Below are 27,945 nucleotides of genomic sequence, written 5' to 3'. Positions count from 1 at the left end.
ACCGAATACATCAACTGCATAAAATGTTTTACGTTAATCAATCCGCTTGGGACTCGCGCCACCACTTTCACTTCAATTCAGAATCGTTTGAGGTTTACGGACGCGAATCTAGCCTATACTATGACTAGATGGGCCTATCCGAAGTGTGAAGTCAGCGTTTTTCCAGCACTTCTAATTCATATTATCACTTTGTATTATATTTATTGACCCTGGAGGGATGAAACACTTGGTTGGCTCAAAGGCGGATTCAAACTACTCTGATCGATCGTGCAGGCAAGGCCAAAGCTCTTATCGACTGCGCTACACCCACCCCAAACTAACAAACTTTATTGCTTAACTTTTAGCTTGATCTTAACTTATAAGTTAAAAGCAACATTTACAAGGAGAAGTATCTCTCCGTATGTCTGATTTCCATAACCACTATCACAAGGATCATAACGCATTCGACACAACCATAGACTGGAATTTCCCTGTCCAATCCTTCCTATTTATATGTTCCTAAGGATACTTAAATTGGCGACATTTCTGGTATTAAAGGATAAAGGATAAAGTGTCAGGCGTTAATCAATCCGCTTGGGACCGCGCCACCACGTTCACTTCACTTCAGAATCGTTTGAGGTTTACGAACCTGTAACTGCCTATACAATGACTTGCGGTGGCTAGCCGATGTGTCAAGTCAGTGTTTTTATCCTCCCAGACAAGTCTGATACCAATTTATCGACCCCGGAGGGATGAAAGGCTTGGTGAGCACTAGCGCGGACTCGAACCTCTGATCGACCATGCAGACAGCGGAACCTCCAACCGCTACACAACACCTGCCATTTCTGGTATTAGTTATGAATAATTATTATGTTTCATAACATTTTTCTCCCTAAGCTCTAGATCCCATGTGCAGCTGGACGTCGCCGGCCCCTTTGAGATCTAAATCCATCACTATTCAGCTTCATTTCACGATTTTGCTATGGAACTAGGGGATAACAGTTATCTTTGCTCCGTAGCCTGGAGTTGAAGTTCCTTTCCTTAAATCTATAGCCCAAGAGTAAAATAAAACTGAAGATCTTTTATAGCGAAAACAAAAAGAGTGCAACAAAACTAATTCTTACTTTATTTATTTTATTTAACAATCCTCTTAACAGTGTATATTAAAAACTATTTCCTCGAGCTGCCACTTGGATCCTCCAATATATTGGAGAAATCAGGACTAGAGAACACGTGAGCGAACGTATAACGATGAATCCTTGAAAGATGCGGTCCGATTGGTGATTTTCTCGTAGGTAGCAGCAACTAACAAACGTTCGAATACAGACAAAAATTATATGTGGTGGGTGGGATTTCCGCATTTCTTAGTATTTATCGAAGCTTCATTTGTTCTTCTTCTCCAGTTCTTTCTTGCTCCAAACATCTGCAAACGCCAACGTACCAGCGAAAACAAGGAAAGCACCTATCCAGTGCTTTTCTGAAAAGATCATCCTTTACCCGGGAAACTGGGCAAAATATAAATATAATATAATCATGCAAAAGCGTTATGTCAAAGCGTCAATTTCTTTTTTCTGGTGACCTACACCGAATTTTAATATTAATTTAGAAGTTTTACCTAGAAATATGGTACATAGTTGTGCGTAGTAATAATATTTCACATGAAATGACACAGACACTTCTCGCCAAAGTTCAAGCGGCTGAAAAACCTGTTTGCATGACCTTTGTCATGGTTGGAGAACTTTTTTTTCTTAGCACAAAAAAGATTCAAAAGTTACAAAAAGTGATAGACACAATTTTCATTAATATACCGAAAGAAAAGAAAAATATGACCGAAAAGTCAATAGATTTCTGCTTATTTTGTATTGGTAATCAAAGTAATTCTTGCAGTGTCATGAGAAGCAGGACTGCAGCTGTGATATTTCTCTCAAATCATTTCGGCGGAAAAATGAAAGCAGGATTTGAAAAACTGAAATAACACAAACCTGTGAATGGATTCTGAAACCACCAAATAGAGAACACTAACGAAAGGAACTTTCGTAGAGTCACAACAAGAGTAACGGTCAATGCCTCTACCTCAGCATTCAATCGGTAAACAAAACGGATACAATAATATCTAAAAATTGCTCAATTAGTACGGAATGAAGCGTGATGTACATATAGTCGGGTCAAAACGACATGAATCACGAGTGTAGTTGCGGTGCATTTGCGTACACCCAGGAAACGGCGCGGTGGAGGCGGGAGTTGGAACCGAGGTGGGACCGTCGCAAATTGCAGCGATGGGTGCCAGCAAGGGTTTCACCACGCAACGCTCCACCGAAGCATATCCGCGTACGCAATTGCGTACGTACTTCATGTCGTTCTGACTCTACTATAACTAGCGATAACAACTCACTGTAGGATACAGCTGAGGAAAAGATTCATCCACAAAGAAGGAACAGGAAGTGAGATGATGCCTAATTCAAATGGAGCGCTCTAAACTTCATTAAGAAATATTAAAAAAAATCTTAAATTTAATAAGAAAGTAAATCATTAAAGACTACTACAAATAAATACCTCGTTGAACTTTCTCGCTGCTGCCATAATGTCCGCACCCATTAATGAAAATAGTGGCAGTGATACGGCATGCTGAAAGATGTGAAAAACTTCGTCAAGTTCAGCTTAAAAATCATTTAAAAAAGTTTCGTTTACAACCTCTTCGAAAGATCGCACTATATATTCAAATTTTTGGTTTTGGTTTTTTTTTATTTGGTACTGGAACCCATCATTTATCAATACAAAAACCTTTGGAATTTGAACCTTTGATAAAGTCAAAAAAATGCAAAGTTCAGTTATTTTGTGCCGATAACACCATGTAGTATTCAGCCGAATACATTTGAACCACAAAATAACCCCAAAATTTAAGCAAACCAACAGAGGAACTAGGTATTCAAGAGAACTGTTAAGCTTAATATCGTGATTATTAATAGTACATTTAAAAAATTACCATAAAAGACGCAATTAATTACTGCTATTAATTATTATAGTTCATTATTGCCATTATTATTATTTGTAGTTACTTTTGCTATTACCATAATACTAACAATAACAAACATGGCTTCTTCGGGATGCTTCCCATACGTCTCGTACATTCGTTGCTGACAAATGGCTAGATATGCGGATGCCAGCAAAGCAAATATCAGCATAGAAATTCCTGGAATTTTCGTCTTCAACAGTCGTAGAAGCACATAACGTGAGAATTTGACGTTCACTTACCAATAATTCACTGGAAGACTACAAAAAAAGCAGAAGAACAAATTGATAATCCGGGAATAACTTGACTTGAAGATAGCATATCACGAAATTGACAATTTTTCCAGGAAAAGATAGAGTTAGTGGTGCACATTACGTGTTTGAGCGTGACCACTCTTCATGATCCCTAATCGTCATGAAAAACAGCGTGGGAAATGACCTCTTTGCACGATTTTTCCTACGAGACACCTTGGAACGCGCCGTCTCTTCCACCCAAAGGTGATGTTTTAAGGTGGCGTCTTGTATGAAAGGTTCCTGACAAAAAAAAACGGGGAAACAGGCCGTTCTCCACGCGATTTTCACGACAATTAGGAAAGAATTGAGTGTATCCAAGCCAGTACTGGTAATCTACACACCCTCCACTATCTTCTTCTGGAGAGATGCCAAAATCGTCAACTTCGTGGTATGGTGCCGTTAGGGGCGCTCAGAAAACAAACCACCAAGTTCCAAAGATTTTGTGCAGCCATAAGAAACCCATTTTTCTCAACTTTCCAAACTACATTTGTAGATGTCACAATTTCTACAACACTGGTACAGAAACTCATTTCCTTTGGCAGAACTTTTAAAATCAAATCGTTCCTATCATGAAAATTAATTCTATTAAAATTTATTCTAGTTGCCAATGAAAAACTAACCAATCATCCATTCGTGGTAGTGTTTTGCTGCTTCTTCATAACTCAACCCTGAGTTCTGAAAGAAGAAAAGTTAAGTTTTTTATTTTCCGTAATACACAACCATTTCTAAAGATGCATTTCACCCTAAGTCAAGTGTTATAATAAGGCTAATATTGGTATTTCTAAAACCATTCGGAAAGAACCCAGTTGATAAATCCTTGATTACGCACGGGAATTCCAATGCCTAAGCAGCGAACCTATCAAAGAATACATCTGCACACCCTATTTTTGAATTTAATCGGTGAGGTGAGTCGTCCTTGAGTACAACTCTGTCCAGCCTTCTCGATCAAAGCAAGAGCTCGAACGGAATCCATCAATTCGTCACTGTTCCAGATGTTTCTGTGAGACCTTTATCACGCTTGAACTACCTATCAGCGCCGAGTGACCCGAGCACCTCGGATCGACAACGCCCGGCAGCTAAGCGTAACGAAAAGAAGTATTGTTACCAAAGATTACACGCTCTCTAGGTATCTGACCTATTTGGGATTGACTTCGGCGATGTTCTGGACTACAGCACCTTTACAATATCTGGATAATTTCTACCAATCATACCTTTTCGAGATCACTTGTTGCTAGCGTACAAATAACAATCCCTATAGTAATTGCTATAACCGACAGATACTTCCTTAATGAATATTTCCGCTTCAATAGAATCACAGACAGTAATAGATTGGCAAGAAGAGAACCCTGAACAGAATAGAGCTCAATTCAGTCTCGAGGCGTCTAATGAACTAAGATACTTACTGAGCGGAAAATTATATGTAGAGGGACAGGAACATGGAAATTTAACGCTTGGTTATTCACAACGTTAACAGTGAAGAAAGTGATGACAGTAGGTAGGTATCCTCTGCAAATGTATAGTAAGTTTGAACTCGAAAAAAAGAAAGAAGAGAACATTCTACAGTAAGAGCGAACGAAAATAAGTTTTCATAAGCTTAAGCTGCAATTAAGAGGCCACACATTACCTCCATTACCGGAGCTACAAACTGCATCCAACAAGCCCTAATTTAATCGAATTGCCCTAATTTTTGCAGGGGAAAAAAATTTGGAATTTTTCTAATAGGTTAAAAACTCAATGTTACATGATTTTCAACAATTTACACTTGAGTTTACTAGCTAAAAATGTTCGGACTGTGTTAAAATTGTTGCCTTAGAAGTTTGTTCAATAATTTCGTAGGAAGAACTCGTTGAGAAATAATTTCAGACGCGTTTCATTATAGAAGGTTTGCTCCGGAAAACAGATAGATTGCTGGACCTTCCTAGTTTCTTTTTTTTTGAAATTTGGAACGAAAAAAAAACGAAATTCTTCAAAATCTTTTTCTTTGGATTTTTATCCTCTAGATATTGGGAGGACCAGATCACCTAGAGCGAAGGAGCTTTGAGGACGTTGTTACGAATTTCGAAGACAAATAAAGTCTCTTCAGAAGGCTACTCAGGTAGAACCAATAAATATGCCGCTGAGAGAACCACAGCCTTTACAAGGGTGGCACGTTCTAACGTGCCTCGCAGGAACTAAAGCGGTTCCCACGCCATTTTTCAGGACACTTAAGGGGACCGAGCGCGACCGAGCTCAAAATCGTAATCTACACCTATCTACATCCCGAACTCTATATTTCCCCACAGAGACCACAACATTCTCAGTTTCGTACTACGCTGGCTGTAATCAGCACGGGTTGTTTTCGAGACCTTATCGCAATGTCTTTACGTAGCGTTTGCACACATGAAATGAAACAAAACTGAATCTACTCAATAAACTCAACCCACCATCTTGCTTCTCATCCCACCACTGTTTTTTATCTTTCATTTTCCCCCGTTTTTTTTTCTTGTTTCTTCTCACAAATCACTACCTAGGATTCGCTCTCGGTCAAGCAAAACATTGTACTTTAAAAAAACTGAAATAATTCTTAATCAAGTTTTGCTTCACTTTTTTTCTGGTTAGTTCATAAAACAAAACATTTCACGTCGTCTGTGAAGGTCGCTTCCCTGTTCCTCTTATCTGGGGATAAAGAACGCTTACCTGAGAGGTATCTTATTTGGAACTGTGAAGAATTTTGATGTGAATATTAATCCTTGACTAGCAATAAACAGAAATGTTGAGAATGTCATGAGATTCATAGATGATGGTTCTGCTCTAAATTGATATTTTCAATTACAAAAAAAAATTAAAAAACTACAAATTATCAACAATAGAAAAAATTATAAGAGCTTCACGAGGATAAAAAAAAATCCCAAATTTGGTTACCAGACCTACTTGGCGATTTTTTCGACGAAAACCATGCAACCCATACATCCGCCGAGAACTCCGAGAATGGAAGGTAGTGGAGATGACATGATCTACAATGTAAAAAAAAATTATGAGCAGTTTTTAGTACAGTCGGATCAGAGCGACTAAATTTGTGGTGCAATTGCGTAGACGTTGCGTTGCGCTCGAAGGTGCGCAGTAAGACCTTCATTCAGTTGCTCAGCCCTATTAGAACTATAGTCGGGTTAAAACGGCATGAAACACGGAATGTTGCGTAGGAGGCTGCACTAGAAGCGGTGCGGTGAAGCGCAACGGTTGGAATCGAAGTGGGACCATAGCGAATTGCAGAGATTGGTGGCGGTAACAGGGATCCCCGCACGATCACAACCGCTACGCTTCACCGCGTCGCTTCGAGCGCAACCGCTTACGCATCTTTCCGTGCTTCATGTCGTTTTGACCCTATAACTATAGCGAATTTCTCACTGCGAACGCAAACGCTCCGCAACTGCACAAGTGATTTCGTTTCGATCCAATGCTGACAGAATGATACGGCTAAGCAGATACTGCCTTATATTCAGGGCTTTCGAACAAAAAGTGACACATTCTTAAAAATTACATATGGAAAATGCAGATTCACATGATACAGAATTCCCAAGGCACGATGCCTGCTTCAGGTTATTGGATGACGATTTTAAGAAGTTCGTTCGAAGTGCAAAACAACACAAATCACAGTTGTCCAGTCAAATCTATCAAATTAGACCATGAAGTGAAAAAAGAAGAGAACCGCAGGAAGTGATACGAGACAGAAATGGTGAAGTGTTAAATTAAGACGATCGACGTCAACCATGTTACAATTTGAGTGTTTCCCAAACGGTTTTCTTCCATCAAACACGAACAAAATGTTGTGACAGGACATCGAGTGTTGATAAACGTTCCAGTCGTTTGTCATTAACATCAAACGTTCCAGTCTCCACTTCCAACTAAGGAAAATAGTGATGTATAATAGCATTTCTGACGTAATAAGTAATAATAATAACAATAATAGTAAAAACAACAAAAAACAATTGTTAATAATGAATAGTAGTAGTAACGATAATAGTAATAGTAATAAAATAATAATATCGGCATAATACTGTGTAAAAACTAGCAACCTACTTCGAAAAGCAATAGTGATAACACTAATGGCAATAATAACAACAATTACAATAATAATATAATGTCAACAATAAAAATGGTAATAAAAGAATAATAAAACCTCTGTAATACTGGGTGAAAACGGGCAACCTATTTCTGAAGAAGCTCACCACTGAAAACTATTGTCGAAAACATGTGCATTTACTTTCGCAAGTACGAGAAAGTCTTTTAAAAGAACAATAAAAGAGTTATGTGACAAATTGTCAAAGACTAGACATTTGGCAAACTGTAGCAAAAACAAACAAGAAATTTCAGTTCAAGTTTGTGACGTCTAAATTGAGATAACGACGTCAACCGCTAGGATTTTTTAAGGAAAGATAACGACGCTCCGACTCCCTACAGGTCATTGTACATTATCAGAACACAAAGCACATGTTTCCCGACTTATTTGATATGATACTCGGGAAAATTCGTCACACATACATGATGATTCTTTTCTATCTATTTCTGAGTAGTAAGCCGATGTGAAAGCTTGAAAAGGGTGTGTTCTTATGATTTTGAGAAAAAAAATCAAAAACAAATCATAATCAAACTGCTGGGCACCACTGAATCGAAAATTGCTTCCAGTTTTTATGCTAATTTCGCTCAATTTGGTGCAAAAGTAGTTAGGGAGCTCTAATCCAACTGCACTTTCGACCGCAAAAACGTCCATAGAGCGCAAAAAAACGTTCTTAGCTGACAACTGGCTATCTGATGTGAGAAGACGACAGTTCATCAATCGAAAGGTAATCACTGAAAATGAATAATTAACTCAGTCAGAGCCCTAAAACCTCTACTACTAAAGAATATATAACATGGAGACTAAAGCTATTAAAATTTGAAAAAAGAAGATTGGGCTGGAACTACTAATTTTTGACTTCACCAAACTCTCCACACAGGCCTTATATATGGGTTTTGCGCAATGATTTTCGCGCTCTAAGAATGTTTTTTTTTTCGCGCCAAAGCACAAGTCGATTAGAGCAGTGCTGAGTGGCATCAGCAATCACAAGTCATAATCACTACAAGCAACTAGATTTTACCCCTAAATTTCCAGTAATGATACCTTTATAAATATCACTTAGTCTGCAGAGAACTGCACTACGTCTTACCTATGAATATCGAGTTAATCAACGAGTTAGACGGTTTGTACATAAACACTGTTAGTTACAAGGTTTGAAATAAAGTTAGTTGGGAGAAATAAAGCATGTGAAGTCGAGCAACTACAAGCAACAACTGATTTATCTACACTGGGACCGATGTTGACCATGCAGGAGAGGAGGTGGTCTCTTTTGTGCGTTCTGTGGTGCGTAGTTTGTGTAGTGTAGTGTGTTGTGTGTGGCGTGCGGTTAATCGTTCACATTTCTCGGCTAACTAATAGTTTGTGATCATTCCGTGGATTTCCTTATTTTCTGGTTGTGTTTTGGTCTTGGAAACATTCCTTCAACTCTAAAAGTTGACTGAAAAACTAAAGTGCTCGGCATCCGGATCGACTACTGCGGGATACACCAGCGCATTCGACTCCAATTCAGAATAGCATCGCTCATAAATGAGTGGGTGACTAGAGACTTAGGGGTTTTATCACCCTAATTGAACAGATCGAAATGGTGGTTCAGTGGAATGTGTTTATTATACAGTAGGCAGAGAATGTGAGCGAAGTAATGAGTGGGTAGAGCGTTGTCCGCCACACTCTTGGACGGTACAAGTCGTTATGCCACGAAAAATAACCATAACAGCGAACGGTACTTTATACCACGCCCCATACCTATCATCGGGGTCGCCGATAAATGTGTATTCGGCCCATGGAATGACTTACGGGCTGCAAGCAATGCTCAGGATCCTAATAGTTCGAGATAGACTTCGTACCGATTCGTCGACAACGATGAATGAGGAGATTGGTTGGCTTTGTCCCAAAAGCGTAGCGTAATCTCTCACCACTGCTTCATTCCCACCTAACACTTATTTCACTTTACGCGGAATACTTTGCACTTAGCATGGAGAAAGCAAAAAAAGTGGAAAAGCTTGTTTTACGTAGCGTTATATGGAACTATTAGACAAAAGGATAATTCGCTTCCACTTTTTTTTCACTTAAGAGACTTAAAAGCTATATACCTTGTTCCATTATAAATATCAACGTTATTCTTATAAAACTTCTATTCTATAAGAGAACACTTCACTTCTTCAACACTTGCATAAATTCTTGTAGATGGATGTTAATGGTTGCACTATAAGTGTTATAACTACAAATAAATAAAAGATAAAGGAAAAAGTCATTGGCGTATCAATCCACTCGAGATGCGCCAACGCGTTTTACTGCAATTCGCAGTCGTTGACGTTTTTGAACGCGTGTTGGCCAATACAATGAATTGCGGGGGCCAGCCGATCATCAAGTCAGTGTTTTTATCCTCCCAGACAAGTCTGGTACCAATTTATAGACCCCGGAGGGATAAATGGCTTGGTATGCACAAAGGCGGTTTCAAACCGTCGACCGTGTGGCTACAACGGACCTCTTACCTGGCTGTGCCACACCCGCCCCACTAGACATAAGTATACAGAACAAACACATATACATACATAACATATATAAACATAACAAAAACAAAGAACAAATACATAGCAAATATAACTACATATAAATAAACATACACAATAAACAAATCATAAAAAGTGATCCGTTCGATTGCAAGCCAATCGATTTCTGTGCCCATTCCTTTGCAACTAAACGTTATTTAGCAGGTTCTTTTTATTTTATCTCAAGAAATTTCTGCTGCAAAAGCAGATAAAATATGTTATTCTCTAATTTGAATGCTACGATTTTTTTAAAGGAAGAGACAGAACTCTGTAACGAGGATGTGCCATTTCAGCAATATCGGGCACGGTCTGCGCTGACTGTTTGTGCAGCGAAATTACCAGGAAAAAAAGCTACTGGAAGTGAAGTGGATGTTTGAAACATCTAAATCTACCAATGTGTGGCAGTCTACAGTGAATTTCGGAGAGAACGAATACTGATAAGAATGTTACAAAGAATTCAACTGTAACTGGGCAGTAAACACAAATAAAAGAACGGTTTTGATTGTTTCAATTACAATAGATAATTTGAAGAATCGAGAACTGGAGGACTTTAGAAAAAAAATTAAAGAAGAGATGATGGAAACACAAAAACGCACAACATTATAAGCCTCTGGGAGGATTTCCAATGGTCAGAGACAATGGCGTGAATCCTGAGACTATTCCGCCGTCCTCAACAACCAAGATGACTAGGAAAGTACGATCCAGATGATTTTCTTGATGGAACGTCGGGAATTGTAAATTGCTCAATCAATCAACAATTGTTTATTATTTGTTCTATTTGTTTATTTATTTAAAACCTTCATTTTGGACTGTGAAGACGGCAAAAAAGCTGAAACGTCAGACTAATGAAAGTTCTAGAAACCCCGTAGGTATAATAGTCGAAAAAACAAACAGAACTATGCCAAGGTTCTAAGACACGAGAATATTTGAAGTAATACAAGAGAAAGTTTGATAGGTACGAGTAGAAAGGAGGTGGTGACTGCGGTGAGATGGTAAGTGCACGGGGTCGAGGTCGTACGATCGATAAATCAACCCCATCAAATCAGCGAGAACTCCGGATGGGAAAAACACTAGTGATGTGACATTGTTTTCTACAGAAAAGAGAAATTCGGGCTCAATCGAATATAATTATCGCTGTATTGATGGAATAAAAGATTCGCAAATATTGTCCCCACTGTTTCTACAAATCTGAATGAATAATACAATCGATTTCGCCTAGAAGAGGCTCCGGACATTTGTTGATTTTGGGGGAGAAAATCCAATAAATCCACCAAATTTATAGTTGCCGTGGATTTCGAAGCGAATTCCTGGCAATGGTTGTTGTTGTTGTTGTTGTGAGGTTGTTTAAGTGTAATTCTTCTTGATTCCTGAGCCAACAAATATACAGTCCCTATTTTTGGTAGAATGTATAGATATAAACTTAAACTGTACGCTTCAAATGTTGTCGTTTCTTTAAACCTCGGCATTTTTCTGTTTTCAAACAGCCTTTGAGGGTTTCTTTTTCGCATGGAACGTTTATTCTCCTGACGTTTCACCTTTTTCGCTGTCCTCAGAGGCCTAAATAGAGGTTGATCGGAACAATCCTACGTCTGTTCCGTCGAGTCCCACACTGTCCTGGATCTATGCTTCGATAATAGCTCAAGATAGAGAAAGCTGACACCATATACATTGAAAATAGTCTTACGTAGCGTTCCAGGTTCCAGCGGATGCACAGCAGCTGGTAACACACGCTTGTCACTGCTCAGGATACCAGCAAATGAGTATTGCTAAACTGCCATGCGATCGTATAACTGCCTGATATTGTGCGTGTAGATCAAATCATCTACATCACTGATCTGGCGATCCACACACAACAATACACTGCATTTCTCTCAAAACTGCACTTTACTCGCTATTTCTTTCTATCAATCATCTATTATCTATTCAATTCCCATCTTATTAAAAGCATCACCCCGCGAATCTGAGGTGGTACGGATTTCCGGAGTATTCGTATATGGGATCGTAGATTATGGAGAGGAGAGTGATTCCGTCCATTTCTTCCTAATTGCCGTAAAAACAGCCCGGAAGATACGGCTTCGGGCATTCTGGCGCACTATTTTCTACAAGGAGTTCGACTGGAGCGCGCCGGCCTTGAACACGTGCCGTATCTTCCGGGCCGTTTTTTACGTCAATTAGGAAGAAATAGACGGAATCACCCTCCTTTCCATAATCTACGACCTCGTATAGGAACTCTCCACCTGAAATAATGCCTTTAAGATAGCACTCGAGCAAATTTTCGATTTTCGGGCTACCAACGGTTGTTGGTCGTCGAAAAGTCGCAAAATTAACCTCTCCCTTCCACGAACCAGAACCGCCTGATTTATAGTTTCGTATGTCACAAGCGGTTGTGTTCAAAGTGAGTTTTTCAACTACTCGCATGTGATTTCTACTGTATTGCCGCCAAGGATCTATCGCCGTCAACTGGAGAACGTAGTTGATAAGGGATCCCACTGCACAGACTTCTACTAGAAGTATTGGAATCCATAATTTTGGAATTTTTAGAAGAAAAAAAAAACGAGCAACAGGTTGGTTTTTGAATGACTCTATGTTGTGGGCATTTTTTTCTTCAATTAAAGGAATCAATTCGTCCAGGATCATGAATCTCCGAACCTCTCCTCCTTCTCTCCCCGACTGAACTCTCAACGTGTAATCAGTTTTACTGACTTGTATAACATCGCTGTCAACAAAAAAAAAAGACACCAGTGATAGATAAGATACTTCATTTCTAGACGATATCACAATAGAGAAATATTTTTAAAAAAACATTAGTAAACTATAATCAAACTAGCATTTCAAATCTTTCTGGTCGACTACAATAGTTAAGCAGTGGCAGAAACCAGGAAACCGGATACATAGAGACTATAGCTACAAAAAAAGGAGAGATAAGGGCAGAATCGGTAGCTTTTTACAAGTAAAGGTAATTTTAGTGGGAAAAGGAGCAACATTTCATCAAACCGAGTAACAACAACTACAAAGAACTAATATTAGGATAAATGAACACCTAATCTGAAAACAGCGACCCAAAATACTGTTCTGACTTGAAAAACATGAAACTACAACTTCAGAAGTAGATAGTTCTAATGAAAATTAAGCAGAACATGAAATATGAACCTGGAAAATCTTCCCAACTTTTAAAAACTCTTAGACACAGAGAGAAACGAATGAAAAAAGTTAATCTGTAATTTCTTTCGATTTCGTTTAAAACTATCGGATGATATAACTCAGAAACGGGTTACCGTAACAAAATTACAACAGATAACAAAATTAATTCAATTAGAACTGGAAGCCTAAACATGAAATAAAGCAACTAGTAGAAAAGAAGTGATAGGAAAAGATTTGCCGTTAATGTTACCCATAAAATTTAGGTTAGTTTTGCAACTTATTTACAATAGTAGAAAATCGACAACAAATCAAAATAAATTCAAGGATACTCCCATGTTTTTGATAATCGGTTTATTCGCAGATTTAGCCATGACAACAAGATCGTAGTTTCGGATTTGATCAGGAGTGAAGTAATCCTTCACAACCTGAAACTCGTACTAGAAGATTAGGAAAAATCAATTATAAAAATGTGATCAATCCACAGCACTAGATTACCTCTTTCCATTTGCGCACGGCACGCCTTTTAATAGATCCTGAAGCTTCAGTGAATTCCAAGACAAATGCTACAACAGAATTAAAAAAAAAAAAATATTTCGTACCTTAATGAGCTACATAGCTGACAACGAACCTGACGCTGCCAGAGCTGGCATCAACATTCCCTCAATGCATACCACCCTTCCGAGAACATTCTGGCAATTTTCTCTTACACAAAACAACTGAAAAATATGACATTTTTAACTGTAGTGCAACTGAAAGTAAAGGAAATATACAACAACCACGGGGGAAAGGACCATGTTTTTTCCAAGGTTGAAACTATAAAACCCGAAATATTAAGAAGGCGTTTCACAAGCAAGTCTAGTCATGAATTTATGTTCTGTTTACCGGGGAGGACACCCAAAAGGAGCTCTTGGGTTTCTTTACATCTGGTGGTAGTCTCCCTGAATCCGAAAAGCACCTAACACTACAGTTTCAAGGAAGTCTTGAGGATTGCGGAAGTTATGTAGGCCGTTATAAAAGGACTAAATGATGACAACGACGATCTGTACATATGATGGACGAACGTTATTATTAAGTACGTTAAAGGATAAAGGATAAAGTGTCTGACGTTAATCAATCCGCTTGGGACCCACGCTACCACGTTCACTTCAATTCAGAATTGTTCGAGGTTTACGGACGAGTAACTGGCCTACACAATGACTTGTGGGGGGTAGCCCATGTGTTAAGTCAGTGTTTCAATCCTCCTAGACAAGTCTCCTACCAATTTATCGACCACGGAGTGATGAAAGGCTGGGTTGGCACTAGGGCGGAATCGAACCTCCGATCGATCGCGCAGACGCCGAAACCTCTTACCGACTGCGCTACACCCGCCCCATCAAATACGTTATCTATAGGATACTTATTAGTACATCGTTCAACTCTTCTATTCCCCACAATTTATTCTCAGAACTTAGACAACCAAATCGAAAAACCAAGTCCTTACATCTATTACTTTGGCTACTTACTACTTTTTACACGCGCATATCGTCTACAGTTTCATAGTTTCTCAATTACATGTAGAAGATCATCCGTCAAAAGTACTCAGTATGAGTATCTACTGCAGTGTTCCATCTTCCTAGGAGGGATCCCTGAAGCTGTGGCGTTGGTGCTCAGAGATCAACTCAACAGCGGATTTGAGGCCAGTGAAAGGGTTGAACAATTTTTGCTTCTTGGGAAGTGATACCGTATTCCTCAAACTTCGCCCTGCCACACTACCACTTGTCCCACCCTTAAGCATTACATCTGGTCCCAGGGAATTGTAACTTTCCCGGAAAGGTGGAATACTGGGATACTGAATTGTGAACCATATTGAAGATTCACAGGATTCATCCATTACAAATAAATAGTTGGAATGTTAATTATCATTATCAAAAGCAAAAAGTTCTTCAAAGAGTGTTATGGAGTTAATTTACAAAGAAACGTTCTTTGGGTATCCCTCCAACGAACCTTTGCAACAGATCCAAACTTTGATTCTCTTACATCATCTTTGATTTCTTCGTTTCTGGTCTTTGACCAGAATGATGGGCTACAGACACAGTATTGTGAATTCTTATAGGTTTTAATGTCCTTGGAAGTGCATAGCGTCTCGTCACACTTACTAGAAAAGCAGACATGAAATACTATGAAAAAAAAAACGTGGCAAAAAGAAATACAGTAAAACACCTGCATAAAATTTTGAACACAATTCCTGAAGATTTCTGCGCCATTTTCCGAGCAATCACCATCGCATCTTCTCTCTGGATTTCTAGTCGTAATTCTTCAACAGCTTTTTTCACCTGTAACTATGAAAGGGACTTAGTTAATGAACTATCTGAGTTCTATCTGAGTTTACCAACAAGAGTAGTAAGATTGATCCGATTCTCTTGAACTGCGCGAAGAACATGGTTCATCAATCGTTCCTAGGATTTACGAGAATGAAATTGAAAGAAAAAATTTTCAGAACATGTGAAAAACCTTGAGAATGTTTTTTTCTTCTTGATTTTTGAGCTTTAAATTTTGCGTCAACAAGATACTTCGCGATTTTTCGGCACGTCCACGACCTTAACCACTTCGTGATGAGTACGTGAACTTAATGAAACTTCAGACTTGAGATAAAGACGTAATCAACGTACTTCATAGATTTTTTTATCAACTAAATTTTGTAACCAAACCTCACCTCTACGTTGCACATGTGCAATTTCATTACTAGCGTAATTATACTTGATTACAAGGCTGCACTTAGCCACGTCCAAACCTTCGTCGGCAACCGATGTGGCCACAAGCACACGTGTGTCTCCATTTCTGAATCTGAAATATAAAAATAGACGTCTTACGGTTTCTAAGAGGTTTGAGAGGACGAACAAGCTGAAAGAGTTCTGTTTGAGAACCTTTTCAACTTCTCTGCTTGTTCTCGCTTCGTCGTAGTCTCGTCCGCTGCTTTATTTAATCCTATAAATGAAACAAATTATTGGTATTATAGAGCATGAAATTCGACGTTTCGAATTGATTGAAGAAATTGACCATTTCGAAAGTTCTAAATACATCATAACTTGGTACTCAACAATGAAGAAAGTATACTACTATAAAAGGAAACTTGCCAGCAATAGGTTCAACGCGAAGATCACAAGCAGCTAACTTCGGACAGGAATTTAGCAAGCGAGCAAGGATAGATGCACCTTTTCGAGTTCGAACAAATATAATACATCGGAAGTCTTCTTTGTTGTTATCTGTTAAGTGCCTGAAAGCATTGGTATAATTTTTTTTTTAAAAATCCATCCAAACATGTTGACAACCCTCTTTTTCGCGTTTTTTTCGGTTTTAGAACTCAACAACGCAATTCCTGGTGGCCAACCTTCTTAGTTTCTGTTTCTATTCTCCTATGCATTTTTTTTTCGAGTTACTAATCTTTCATAACAACCCACCTCCAGTTTCAGCCGGATTGTATTCTTATACGGTCATTTCTTTTTTCCTCGTTTTAAATAGTGGGCAAAATATTGAAATGTTAAACACATTTCGGGGATCTCTATCAAAGAACAAAATCTGATAAAATTTCTTTGTTCCGCACTGATCCAGATTTTTACAGGTTTTTAATACGTAGTATTAAAAATAGAAATATTATTTCTCTTCCTCAGAACTAGACCAATTTTTCAGTAAGGCTTAGTGACTGATTAATTGAGAAAAGAGGAGTTATTTCCAGCTCTTCGAATAATATTTCCAAATTTTTGTGATATCAAGAAAACATAGGTGTAGGGTGACTGGCGCTAACATTTTAGTGACAATACTGTAAAATGATCAATACTGTAAAATCGATCAGTAGAATAGTTTTGAAGGAAGAATAAATAGGCTTTGAAGCAATAAGAACATTGATTTTCTGGCAAAAATTTACAAACTTTGTTCCACACTCTCCTATCGCTTAAGACGAGCTAAGTGAGAAACACAGAAAGTCTCTCATTAGCCGGACGTGCAGACTGATATACAGTAACCCCAAACATAGTTTTAGCTGATCCATAGAGATTTCATTCTAATTTCTTCTGAACTTTGCAAATATCAAAAAGTAAAAAAAAGAACAAAACATATGTAAAAATATCAGGTCAAAAAGCATCATGCCCCTCATTTTTTCAGTAGGTTGAAAATGTAAGATGAACGAAACAACCGCAGAACGGGACAACTCACTTGATCAGCTCAGAGAACAGGCTACTTTCCGAAGATTGAAATGAGGAGAGTTTCTCTGAGTACTCTAAAAAAAACCGTTAGAAATACTAATATCTGAACTAACTCTTCACTTGCTAAGCCACAAGATGAAGAACGGGATAGATATAAGGGTAACACCTTAGTCCTAACAGCCAAATAGATACTGTACAGTAGGGATTGAGATTCGTCCACATAACACAAATACCTTTCCAATGGAAACGTGAAAATTCAGTGAGCGAGTTGATCCTCATCGCCATTTGGTTTTTAAGAAATTTTAACGATTCAGCTGTTGAAAAATCTTGGTACATTTCAGTCGTTCGGTAGAGGTCCTATAAGAAAAATTCGCATCGAATAAGGAAACGAATCTGAAGAATAAGAACAAAACGAAACAAAACTGACATTGAGGATCTCTAAAATTTCAATAGCTTGGGTTTTAACTGACTCTTCAGAAAACAGCGTTTCTGGAACTATGCGTCGGAGGTGAACGCTGACCCAGTTCAGATAACCTGTAAGTTCGATTCGGTTTATTTTTTTCTCGTACCTATTGGAGGAAAGGAAATTATTTGTGCCTCTTCGTGTCACTCGTAAAATCAAGTTGACGTATGTTCTTAGCTTTCTCGAATGAAGGTGTACCCATTACCGCCAGACAAATCACATAGATATGAAACTGATTTAATGTAGCCGCTATGTCTGACATCAATTGGGTTTAGGCATGAGAAACTGACTGGTCCAGCTTTCTTAGTTTACAGCCAAGGCCGAGAATGATATGATTTTCATCACACTGGATTTCCCGCTTGTTCTTATTTTTACATCCAGAAAAGAGACCAACCGCAATCCAACTGGCCGAATGCCAACTTTAAAGGTAATGTGTCACGATAGCGACAATTTTGCGATCTTTAATCGAATAGATAGGAGTGAAGGTGTATTTCGCGATTACAATCACGAATTCTATTAATGTAGAAAAAAACTTGCGAAATAGATCTTCAGTAAGGCACTTCTTCGTTAATTTGTGAGTGAAAAAGGAAAAAAAAACTAGAAAGAGTTTTCTACGATATATTTGACCTCATGAATTACGGTTAATCGCACTTGCTGAGGGCCTGAAAAAGGCAAACTCGTTGAAACTTCAGCTTGATAAAAATCGCATATATATCGCACTTTGCCTCAAACAAAAAATTATGAAATTGTACTGGAATTGAATGAGAGGAACCACATCATCGATGCAAGAAGGAGTGAAAGAACGACTCCAAACAAACAATTGCAAACCTTGTGATAACTTATCATCAGGAGCTTTTCTGAAGGTGTTGTAGACCACGTACGGTTGGTCACGTTCTTCGCTACTCATACATATTTCCCGTGTAGAAGGTAAAATAGACTTGCCTGAACAAAATGGACACCTTTTAAGAGCAAAAACTTTCTCTAAGACTCAATTGAGTGAATCCATAAAAAGGTGATTGCGAGATGAGCAACGTATATATCAGAAGAACAATAGAAAGAAAAACAAAAAAAAATAAGTTCATGAGGAGCAATAGAGATCGGAGAAAAAGAAAAAACAAGCATTAATAAAATAATAAACGCAAGAACAACAAACAAATAACACTTGGACTTACTGTAAAGTTCATACAGCTTCTCTTCAAAAAGCTTCATAAGCGTACATAAAGTGTCAATAAAATGAGCACGCAAAGAATCATTTTGATCATCGGTAAAGTGCACTTCTAAAAGTACAGAACATGGAAATCCTGAAATTACTATCACCAATTCTGGTAAGAACTCAAACTCACCATCGACAACGATAGGAGAGAACTTCCGAAGTTGATCTGTGTATTTTTGAACCGTACTTATATTCTGAATATTTAAAAGAGAGAATAAATAAAAAACACATAGAATCAGTTCGAGGTTAGGATCTTTAGACAAGTGTGTAAGAGCCGAAAAGTAGTATTCAAGCACTATCCAGGAATTTGAGGCATCAAAAGCACTCAGAGTCATCAGTGCGTCTCAGAAAGCATATACGACAAAATTACTTCCCCGTCCTCACAAAATGAACAAAACTTCTGTAAACGCTGCCTGTGCGCAAATTACAGCAGGTTACAGAAGAATTGTACTGCTCTACATGACTGGCCCCATTTTTTGAGAGCACGCAAGCTTCTTCTGTCTCTTCGATTTATGGTAGGAATTTTACTTTTCTTGATGTGATCTTTGTAAAATATGCCCTTCATTCTAGCTACTATTGATGAGGCCAACCTCGAATTTTTCTAAGAATACTGTTTTTAACGGTGCACTCACCAAGCAGTCTAAGCAAGCACACAGTCCCACAACGTGGTTTAAAGCATCGCTTTCATTAGAAGCACCTCCCACTCCTAGGGAAGCAGTTAATCCTATTACCTAAACGACAACATAATAAATGACGCGAAAAAACAGCAACAAAACGAATTCCAGGATTTAAATAGGAACCTGTGGTAATTTACAACCGGGTTTCAACCTCATCGAGAAATTCAGACGATGGTAGAATCTCATAAGCACTGAAAAACTAAATATGTCAGTATTGAGCATTCTGTTTGTTATCTAAACTGTTCCTCTTACTCATGCAGGTGATTTATCTTGTATTATCTTTTATCCATTTTTCTTTGTCTTCTTTTATCTTATTTTATACATCACCTAATAAATCAAAGTGCTAATTTTTTCGGCTGTATGATGCGAATTCCCAGGGACACTCAAAGATCATCTTCACCTCAGGCAATTAAACCGATCGGCCCGATATTATGTTATAGAGTGTCGCTCATCCCCAATAGTCTTGTACCCCACATAGAATATAGTGCTGATATCACCACCAGTTTGTACGCCATATTTTGTGCAACAGTCTGTCGAATCCTAACCCATCCAAGAAAAAAAGGAAAAGTCGAGGAATGCCCCACTACGAGTTCAGAGAACAACTTGTGGAATAATGGGGTCAAAACGACCTAAAGCGCGATGTTGTTGTGCTTAGCGGTGGGGCTAGCGATAGCGATCGAGGTGGATACATCACTAGATTCTTTCAGACTGGATGCGATGAGTTAGGGTCCTTGCTCGACCCCAACCACTACACTCCACCGCTTCGAGTGTAGCCGCCTACGCAGCGATACCAAGCTTCAGGTTGTTTCGACCCAACTGTTCTAGTAGAACCATCTCGATCCGAATATAGTCGCCCATAAATTAAGCCACATAGTTTAGGATTAGAAATCTTTGCTCTCTAACAACTAGAAATTGTCTCCATACCAGGATTTGACAGAAAAAAAACTGGAAAAAATACCAGCAAAAGGAGAATTCTTCACTGCATTATGACACTCATCGAAAACCATCAAAGTGAATGTGGTCAAGTCAAATTCGGTGCGGACTTCATCGCTTGTTTCTCCAGGTTCATCATATTTGAGAAGATTCCTGAAATAGAGAGTAGCCAACCCGTTGCTTTTTTCAGCGAGGTGATGCATAATCTTATCAGCTGTCGGTAAAGTCACTTTATTTTATGCGACTGTGAAATTCGCTTTTTTGTCAGGGGAAGATAAGATGTTTATTGACCGGATTGTATTAATTAATCGGAAGCAACGGAGGCATTTTATATGTCTACGACTCTGGATCCGGAAGTTACTTCACTAACACAACGCATCGTGAGAACGACTTTCAAAGCAGTGCAGCTAAAAAAAAAATAGCAATTTCGTACCTCCGGATTAGCGAAGCCAGTGCGGTCTTCAAACCTTAGGCATTTAAAGTGAATTGTCGCCAAAGAGAAGAAGTAAGTGGATAACTGAACACCATGTGTGCTCCTATACTTATTTTCAAGCAGGCAAAAAATCACCTGTTTCTGCTCTAATCTCTACGACTTTGTCTGTCTGCTTGCCACTACATTGCCTGAGAAAATGTGAATCATACCAGAGAAAGCGGAGATAAATTCCGAGTAAATTATTCATTCTAGTGATGCTTGCTGGTTTCATAAAGTAGGTCAGGACCGCACTCAGCTCAGGAAAGAACCAAAGTACAAAATCTATGGAACCAGAGGGTAGTCCTCATCAGCTGTGTCGGCGGCCGGGTTCACATGTCATAGAGATTTATCGCCTAATCTGCTATCTATGTGAAAAAGACTCACAATCGGATACATTCACTTTTTCAAAAGTGAGTGAAAGTGGTTGTTTCATTCACATCTACCGGGATTCTGTCGAGGACTTCGATTCTGTTGAGATCTGTTTGATTTGTTTCTGAGATTTGTTGTTCATCATTCTTCAATAACATCATTACTACCGTGAGGTGACAGACAGACAGTATAAGTATACAAGTTTCACACAAAATATTGAACTCTATTCTACAAAGAAAATGGGAATAGAATAAGATGCGAATGAAAGTCGATAGCTAGCGCTTGCATCAATTCCTCTTATATCGTCCTTGGAACACCAAACGGAACATTTGGAGGATGGCGACCATGAAGAAGATGATCTTATTTGAACAATTGTAATTCTGTGTAACTCTGTTCCTACTATCCCTACTTCCAACGGAAAGAATATATCCAAATCCAGCCATGTCTATACAGATGAGGAATCAAAGTGGTGGGAACATGAAGATACTTTAGCGGCTTTAGAGGTCAAAATTGCAACGAAAATGTGGTGAAGAAGGCAAGAAAAAATTTCTAACACCCCCTTAATACCAGTGTTATTCCTATCTTAACGTATCGCTCCAGAATCTTGTGCTTGGCAAAGAGGAACACCGTTCTTGAATGTTCCAGAGCAATAAAAGAGGAGTTCAGCAAATGAATGTTCAAGTAATGAAAACTGACACAATTAACTGTGGTGTGGTTACAATGACGTCTTTCGCAGCAATAACTTGTCGAAGAGGGATGTCGTCAGATCCTCGTACAGCGAACACCTGAATACAGAAAACTAAAGAGATAAATTTTAAACAACGCAAACAGCCAGCTAGAAAAGAAAGATTAGCCTTGAAACACATTTAAAAGAAAAACTCGGGTCCCTTAAGGAACTTTACATATATCCTAACCACTTGAAAATAAAATCAGCATCTAGTAATAAATGAAGTTTTCAACAACCTCGTAACGATGATCTAGGAATTTGCGCAGAGTTGCTGCTTGCTGATCGAGAATGACCGTGTTTGGGGTCATGAATAGCACCTAAATAAGTAATGAATAGAAAAATATTTAAAGAAGAATGCCAACCATTTCGCAAACAGAAAATGATCTGATCAAAATGTGCTACACTAAAATAAGAAGGTGGAGGCTAACCTAAACCTATGCAGTTATTCTTCAGACTTTTTGTACTAAATAACAATTGCATGTGGAAAATACGATGACCGATGAGAAAAAGAGAGTACAGGAGTAGAACGAGCGACAGTTTAATGGTAGTACAATTTTCGTTCGCAGAGAAAAGTTTTCGTATTAGAACCTAAGGGCGTCAACCTATTGTGCATCTACGTGGTATCCATGCGATTCTATGCCGCCACTTCCCCGAAATATATCCATAAACATCACTAAAGGCTATTCACCAACTGTAACGAATGAAACCAAACAAAAAACATTTGTGAGGAATTGGAAAGCGATATTTGCGAAAGGAACATGTTTTACAATTTTGCTGTTCGAAGCGGCTCGTATACTGTCTTTAACGGCATAAGATCACGAAACTGAAGATGTTGGGATCTCTCGATGAATAGATAGCGGGATAGTGTAGGGGTGTAGTTCACGACTATGAGCGTGATCACGTTCAATTCTATCTTGAAGTCCATAAAAAAGGCATACGAAACAAACAAAAACAAAACGAAACAAAAAGCTTCCACATTTACACAATCCCAGGCGCGTTGCGCAGCGGCATTGCCCTACTACTTCCAATAAGTTGCATTGTAGGGAATACGGATGCAACCAAGCTAGTTTCCCACTCTTTTCTCTGGATTATTTGGAGAAAATGAACGTGAACACCAATTTCGTAAACTAAATCCTATCCCTATTCATGCCCTTAGAGTTTTGTGATACGCTGTCTTCAAAAGTAACCTTCGTTTAAAGTTTCGGTGTTGGTTTTTTTTTACTGTCGTCAGAACTTACTATTTCGAAAATCAAATGGATCGAGAACGCTAGAGTGATAAATTTACTCAACGAATTAATTCTTTACGCATGTACGAATGATGAAATGATAGCGGATATAGCGGATTTCATCATTCGTAAAGGTGTAACCAGACACTTCTTTGTGTAACTAAACTAATAACATTTTAAAAACTGATAAACGTATTGTGCATTTCATTATCCTTACAAGTATAAAGAGCAGCTTAGTTTCAAAAACTTAGTAGTGAAGCGGTTACAATCGAAGATGGACCCTGCAAACACCATTCTGCGCTGCAGATGGTGTTAGCAGGGTCCATCACGTCGACTCAAACCGCTATCTTCACCGCGTCGCTCCGAGCGCATCCGCTTAAGCAACTGCACCGTGCTTCATGTCGTTTTGACCCGACTATACATCCAGAACCTTACCTACTTCTAAAGATAGACCATCAAATTTCGTGAAACAGTGTCTTTAAATGTAAGGCCCTGCATTCGTGACCTAGTGAAATACAAGCGGGGACCAATGAGCTGAAATGAAACTAGAGCGAGAACCGAGAGACACGAAAACCCTCTCAAATGAGAACGCCAACGAGATGGGCGGATGCTCTCAAAACATGTGCTAAGAATTATAAAGGTCGGGTGGATACGACTCAATAATCTGGATCTCTCCAACTTTATCACTTCCTAATATTACCATCTTTCAGCTCTCCAGTTCGAAAACTCCTGGAATTCTTTTTTTCCTGCTCTTCATAGATTTCCTTTTTTTTCGTATGATAGCGCATGAATACGACTATACAGCCGTATTGTTCGATTACCTTCATGTCTTTTTTAGTTAGTAGGGTCCTTCTTAGATCTTAGTTTCTAGTGGTTCATCTTCACTCCTTTTTGTTTTTGTGTGCCCCTTTTTTGTTCACTTGCGCACGATAATTCTATCATCTTTCTTAGCCCTAGTACCAAGAAAGTCCCTTTTCCTTAGTTCAATAACTTCTATTGATTCCAGAGGATCTCCACAATGCTACGATTTGCAGAACGTTTGCTGGATTTCGGCTCCACTTTTTTCGTGACTATGTATTAAGAAGCTTACTTTTAAGAAGGACTTTCGGACCTCACTACGTCTACGAGTACAACAAGCGCTAATATTGCACAATTACGTCACAAAAACGGACAGAAATTGAGCCCCCATGAAATCTTAGAAGTGAGAGGTAGGTCTTAAAAGGCATCCTACGAGCAGACCAAACCATAGAACTAACAAGAAAGGACTTTCCTAAGACTAAATAATTCTATTCATGCACTATCATACAAGAAATATACAAAAACAAAAAGAAAAGAGGTTCAAGGAGTTTTCCACCTACTGTAGAGAGTGTTCAGTCCCTTCACCGAGAGCGCCTTCCAAACAACAGGTTACCCGCAGACTGTAGGTAGGTGAGCTAGAACTTCTCCAATCATCCCAAAACATTTCGGTTTCTTAATTCTTCTGTCATTTGGAAGACCGAAGATCACGAACGAAATCTTTGAAAAAACGCCAAAGATAAAAACAAACAAGAAAGACTGAACAAAGTCTGTTTTTTTTTCTGCAAGAAAACAACGTCAACCTATAATTTTGGTAATAGATACACAGCACCACACCCCCATTAAGTAAGGTGATAAGAAAAAATAATGACAAGTCTTCATGAGTGAAATATAATGTAACTAGGTAACTTAGCGCTTCTTCCATTGAGACTGCACGAGTCCATATGATTTTTTATAATATAGGCAGCCACGATCGTTTTTCCAGAGCCTGTAGGAGCTGCAATGATCGTATTTTCGCCCTTCATGGCTGTTTCACAGAGTTCTCTTTGATAATGACGGAGCAGAATTGGAATTTCTGAATAAAAGCAAGGTTTTGAGATAAAGGACAGGTAATCAAAGATATTGCCGAAATGCTACCAGCATGGATCCTATCATTTATTGATTTCAGCAGCCGACCAGCGAGATTTTCCCTACCCAACAAAGCAGGTGGAAGATCTTCATAGTTCAAATTGAATTTGTGTTTCCTAGAATTTGCACGATTACAAGTAATAGATGCTGCAACCATCTCACAATCTAACTACTGTAATGTATTATCATCAAGAAGTGTGGTACTAAGCACAGGAAATTAAATACAACAATGTCTAATGAAAGCAAAACAACAAACTCAGATGAAAGTGCTCCCGCGTCAATTACGTCTTGCACGGGCAGACCTGCAGGGCAGAAGTTTATGACCCCACGCGGAGAATTCCTCTCTTTATCGATCAACTCTTAAATAAAACGTTTAAATAGATAGATATCTGATCATAAAAGTAGTACAACGTGCACCACATTCAAACCGTAATAACGAAGAAAGCAGGGGTGCAACTGATCAACGAACGCTGCCGCTTTTTCCGAGTTGTCGTATATGGATCGCATTAGGTCGTAGATTGCGTTACTGCCAAGAAGAGGTATTGTTCTGAGAACAATTCTCTTTTTAGTGTCCTCTTCTTCGTCACCTAAAATATGAAGAGCGGAATTGTAGAACATAAGTAGAATAACATTGTAAATTACAACGGAACCTCTCCAACTTCTCTCAATGTTCATAATGATGTTATCGTAACAGGGGATCTTCTTAAGAAAAGCCATTGTTGTATCAACATTAATGTGTGTCCAAAACTGTTCAAAATTAGACAGAACTTTGCTGAAATTGATTATACAGCTTCAAATTGTCTCGAGAGATTCATAAAAACGTACCCGAACTGACTTCTTGTGTCCTTCTCTGAAACAAGGCATAAAATCGAGTGTAAGGAAGCATCAACTGAAATCAAAAATTGTTAATATTATTACACTCAAAAGTACAATTCTCTGCTGAGAAGCGTTTTCCAGTGAATGGCCAACAAAAGCGATGTATGTGCGCACTATTAAGGTATGGTTGAAACTAACGGATAAAGTGCTGGTTCAAAACGACAAAATTAATTGTTTCAAACTCAGTGAGGTGCTTATTCTATTGCTCTCATAACTACTCATAGCTCAATCTCGCGCCTTACCAAGTTGACACTGTCGTAAGCCTTAGGCCCAACGTATCAACTCTGAGAGTTCGTGGAACTTTTTGATATTGGGTTTTTTTTTTCCATTGGAAGGTAGAGTTAGGGACATAGTTTTATGAATGGAAGCGGAAACGTGAAACACCCTCTACCCATCCATCAACCGCAGACCTCAGTTTACCCAATGAGGTAACTCTTCAGACCCAGAGGAGTGACAGAATGAAATTCGCATCATGAAATTTAAGTAGGTGCCGTCGCACTGATACCTCCAGACAACGACTGAGAACCCCTTCTGCTGCTGGAGAAAATCCAACATTGAGAGTATTCCTAAACCCTCCCTTTAAAAAGTGCCCGCCACCAAGTCGATGTCTGTCCCTTAACCCACGGAAAATAACCAGCGCATTCGCGACAGCTACCTAGACAGGTCGTCGGAACTTCCGCGGGACGTTCGGTGCGTTCAAATCTTGAAAAAACATGGCTACAACAAGCAACCGACGTTTAAAGAAACCCGAACCTTTGGAGAGGTAATTAAGAATAGTGTCGTACAAAACATTCTTCATAGGAGAGGCGGCCAACTCGTCCCACAACTTCTTACTGAAGTCGTCTTCATTGTAAGATTCCATGCATAGCTCTTCGAGTCTATTTATATCCAGCAACTCTGCGATTACGCCGCTCTGAAACAGTTCATAGAAATAAAGGAAGTTCCACAACAACAATGGCAACTAACAGGTGAAGGGGGATGAAACCTTTTTCTGTGCGACCCCGAGAAGGCTTTTTAATTACCGAAAGGACATATCAATAATTAAATACTCTGTAACATAAGCTTTATAGTCGGGTCAAAACGACACGAATCACGAGTGTAGTTGCGGTGCATTTGCGTACGCGCTCGAAAAGGCGCGGTGGAGGCAGCAGTTGGAACCGAGGTGGGACCGTCGCAAAGTGCGGCGACGGGTGGTGTCAGCAAGGGTTTCACCACGCTCCTAGCCGCTACGCCCCAGCGAACCGCCTCGAGAGAACCCTCGTACGCAATTACGTACGTGCTTCATGTCGTTTTAACCCTACTATATACGACGGTTGTTTGGTTATCACACCGCGTGGAATACCGTCGATCGTGCTCCTTGCCGTTTCTGGTGTGGGCCTGTGGGTAAAATGTGGTTGCCTAGTTAATTTCTAGGAGCAAACAACTAAATCAATCAGGGCCCTAAAACGTTGATTGATTGATATAGCATTAGTCTTAGATTATCTATGACAGACTCAGGTTACTAAGCGAAAAAGTAAGATAGAACGCCCAGAACTAAGGGGGTCACGGAGAGCCCCTCTCTCCCCCAAGTATATTTTCCCCGAGCCTAAGTGCCTCGCTGCGTCGCCCAAACCGCGCCAAAACCTGTGACTAATCAAACTCAAAGAAAAAACTAGTACGAGCCTAGAAGAACTCGCAACAAATTAACTATACTAACCAATTAACTAATTAACAAACAAACTAACCATTTCAGGACAATAGTAGATTGGCGTCAGACGTTTCATGATTTCCTCCGAGTAAAGGTTGAGAAGAGCCAGTTTCTGCTTTGCGTTCAGCGATGTCAT

At 39.0% G+C, this 27,945-nt stretch overlaps 1 protein-coding gene across 3 annotated transcripts; it reads right to left on the bottom strand.

The window, feature by feature from the left end:
- Positions 1-1,361: 1,361 nt before the first annotated feature.
- On the bottom strand, positions 1,362-27,945 carry RB195_000205 (uncharacterized protein; the record flags this gene model as incomplete). Of its 3 annotated transcripts, XM_064196412.1 has the most annotated exons (40): positions 1,362-1,456; positions 1,962-2,092; positions 2,372-2,451; positions 2,533-2,604; positions 3,060-3,169; positions 3,903-3,957; positions 4,494-4,628; positions 4,686-4,788; positions 5,959-6,072; positions 6,193-6,275; positions 11,609-11,641; positions 13,395-13,490; positions 13,561-13,628; positions 13,694-13,781; positions 15,049-15,199; positions 15,265-15,377; positions 15,438-15,500; positions 15,556-15,641; positions 15,758-15,888; positions 15,969-16,029; positions 16,179-16,318; positions 17,254-17,317; positions 17,477-17,600; positions 17,671-17,777; positions 18,535-18,648; positions 18,879-18,983; positions 19,050-19,113; positions 19,552-19,650; positions 19,720-19,787; positions 20,555-20,682; positions 22,067-22,155; positions 22,334-22,414; positions 25,090-25,193; positions 25,256-25,362; positions 25,503-25,605; positions 25,675-25,833; positions 25,897-26,018; positions 26,072-26,135; positions 26,876-27,035; positions 27,847-27,945. In XM_064196412.1, 40 exons carry the CDS (start codon positions 27,943-27,945, stop codon positions 1,362-1,364), a joined length of 3,969 nt encoding a protein of 1,322 aa, XP_064052291.1. The 3 variants fall into 3 exon arrangements, with proteins under 3 accessions (XP_064052291.1, XP_064052293.1, XP_064052292.1); XM_064196410.1 differs by lacking the exons at positions 1,362-1,456; positions 1,962-2,092; positions 2,372-2,451; ... (9 more) ...; positions 25,256-25,362; positions 25,503-25,605 and having other exon boundaries at positions 13,374-13,490; positions 25,664-25,833; XM_064196411.1 differs by lacking the exons at positions 11,609-11,641; positions 13,395-13,490; positions 13,561-13,628; ... (25 more) ...; positions 26,876-27,035; positions 27,847-27,945 and having other exon boundaries at positions 6,189-6,394.

The sequence above is a fragment of the Necator americanus genome, chromosome IV, assembly GCF_031761385.1.
Source record: "Necator americanus strain Aroian chromosome IV, whole genome shotgun sequence".
NCBI classification, from domain to species: Eukaryota; Metazoa; Nematoda; class Chromadorea; order Rhabditida; family Ancylostomatidae; genus Necator; species Necator americanus.
The sequence above is the reverse complement of the archived record's forward strand: the minus strand, read 5'-3'. Positions and strand labels throughout refer to the sequence as shown.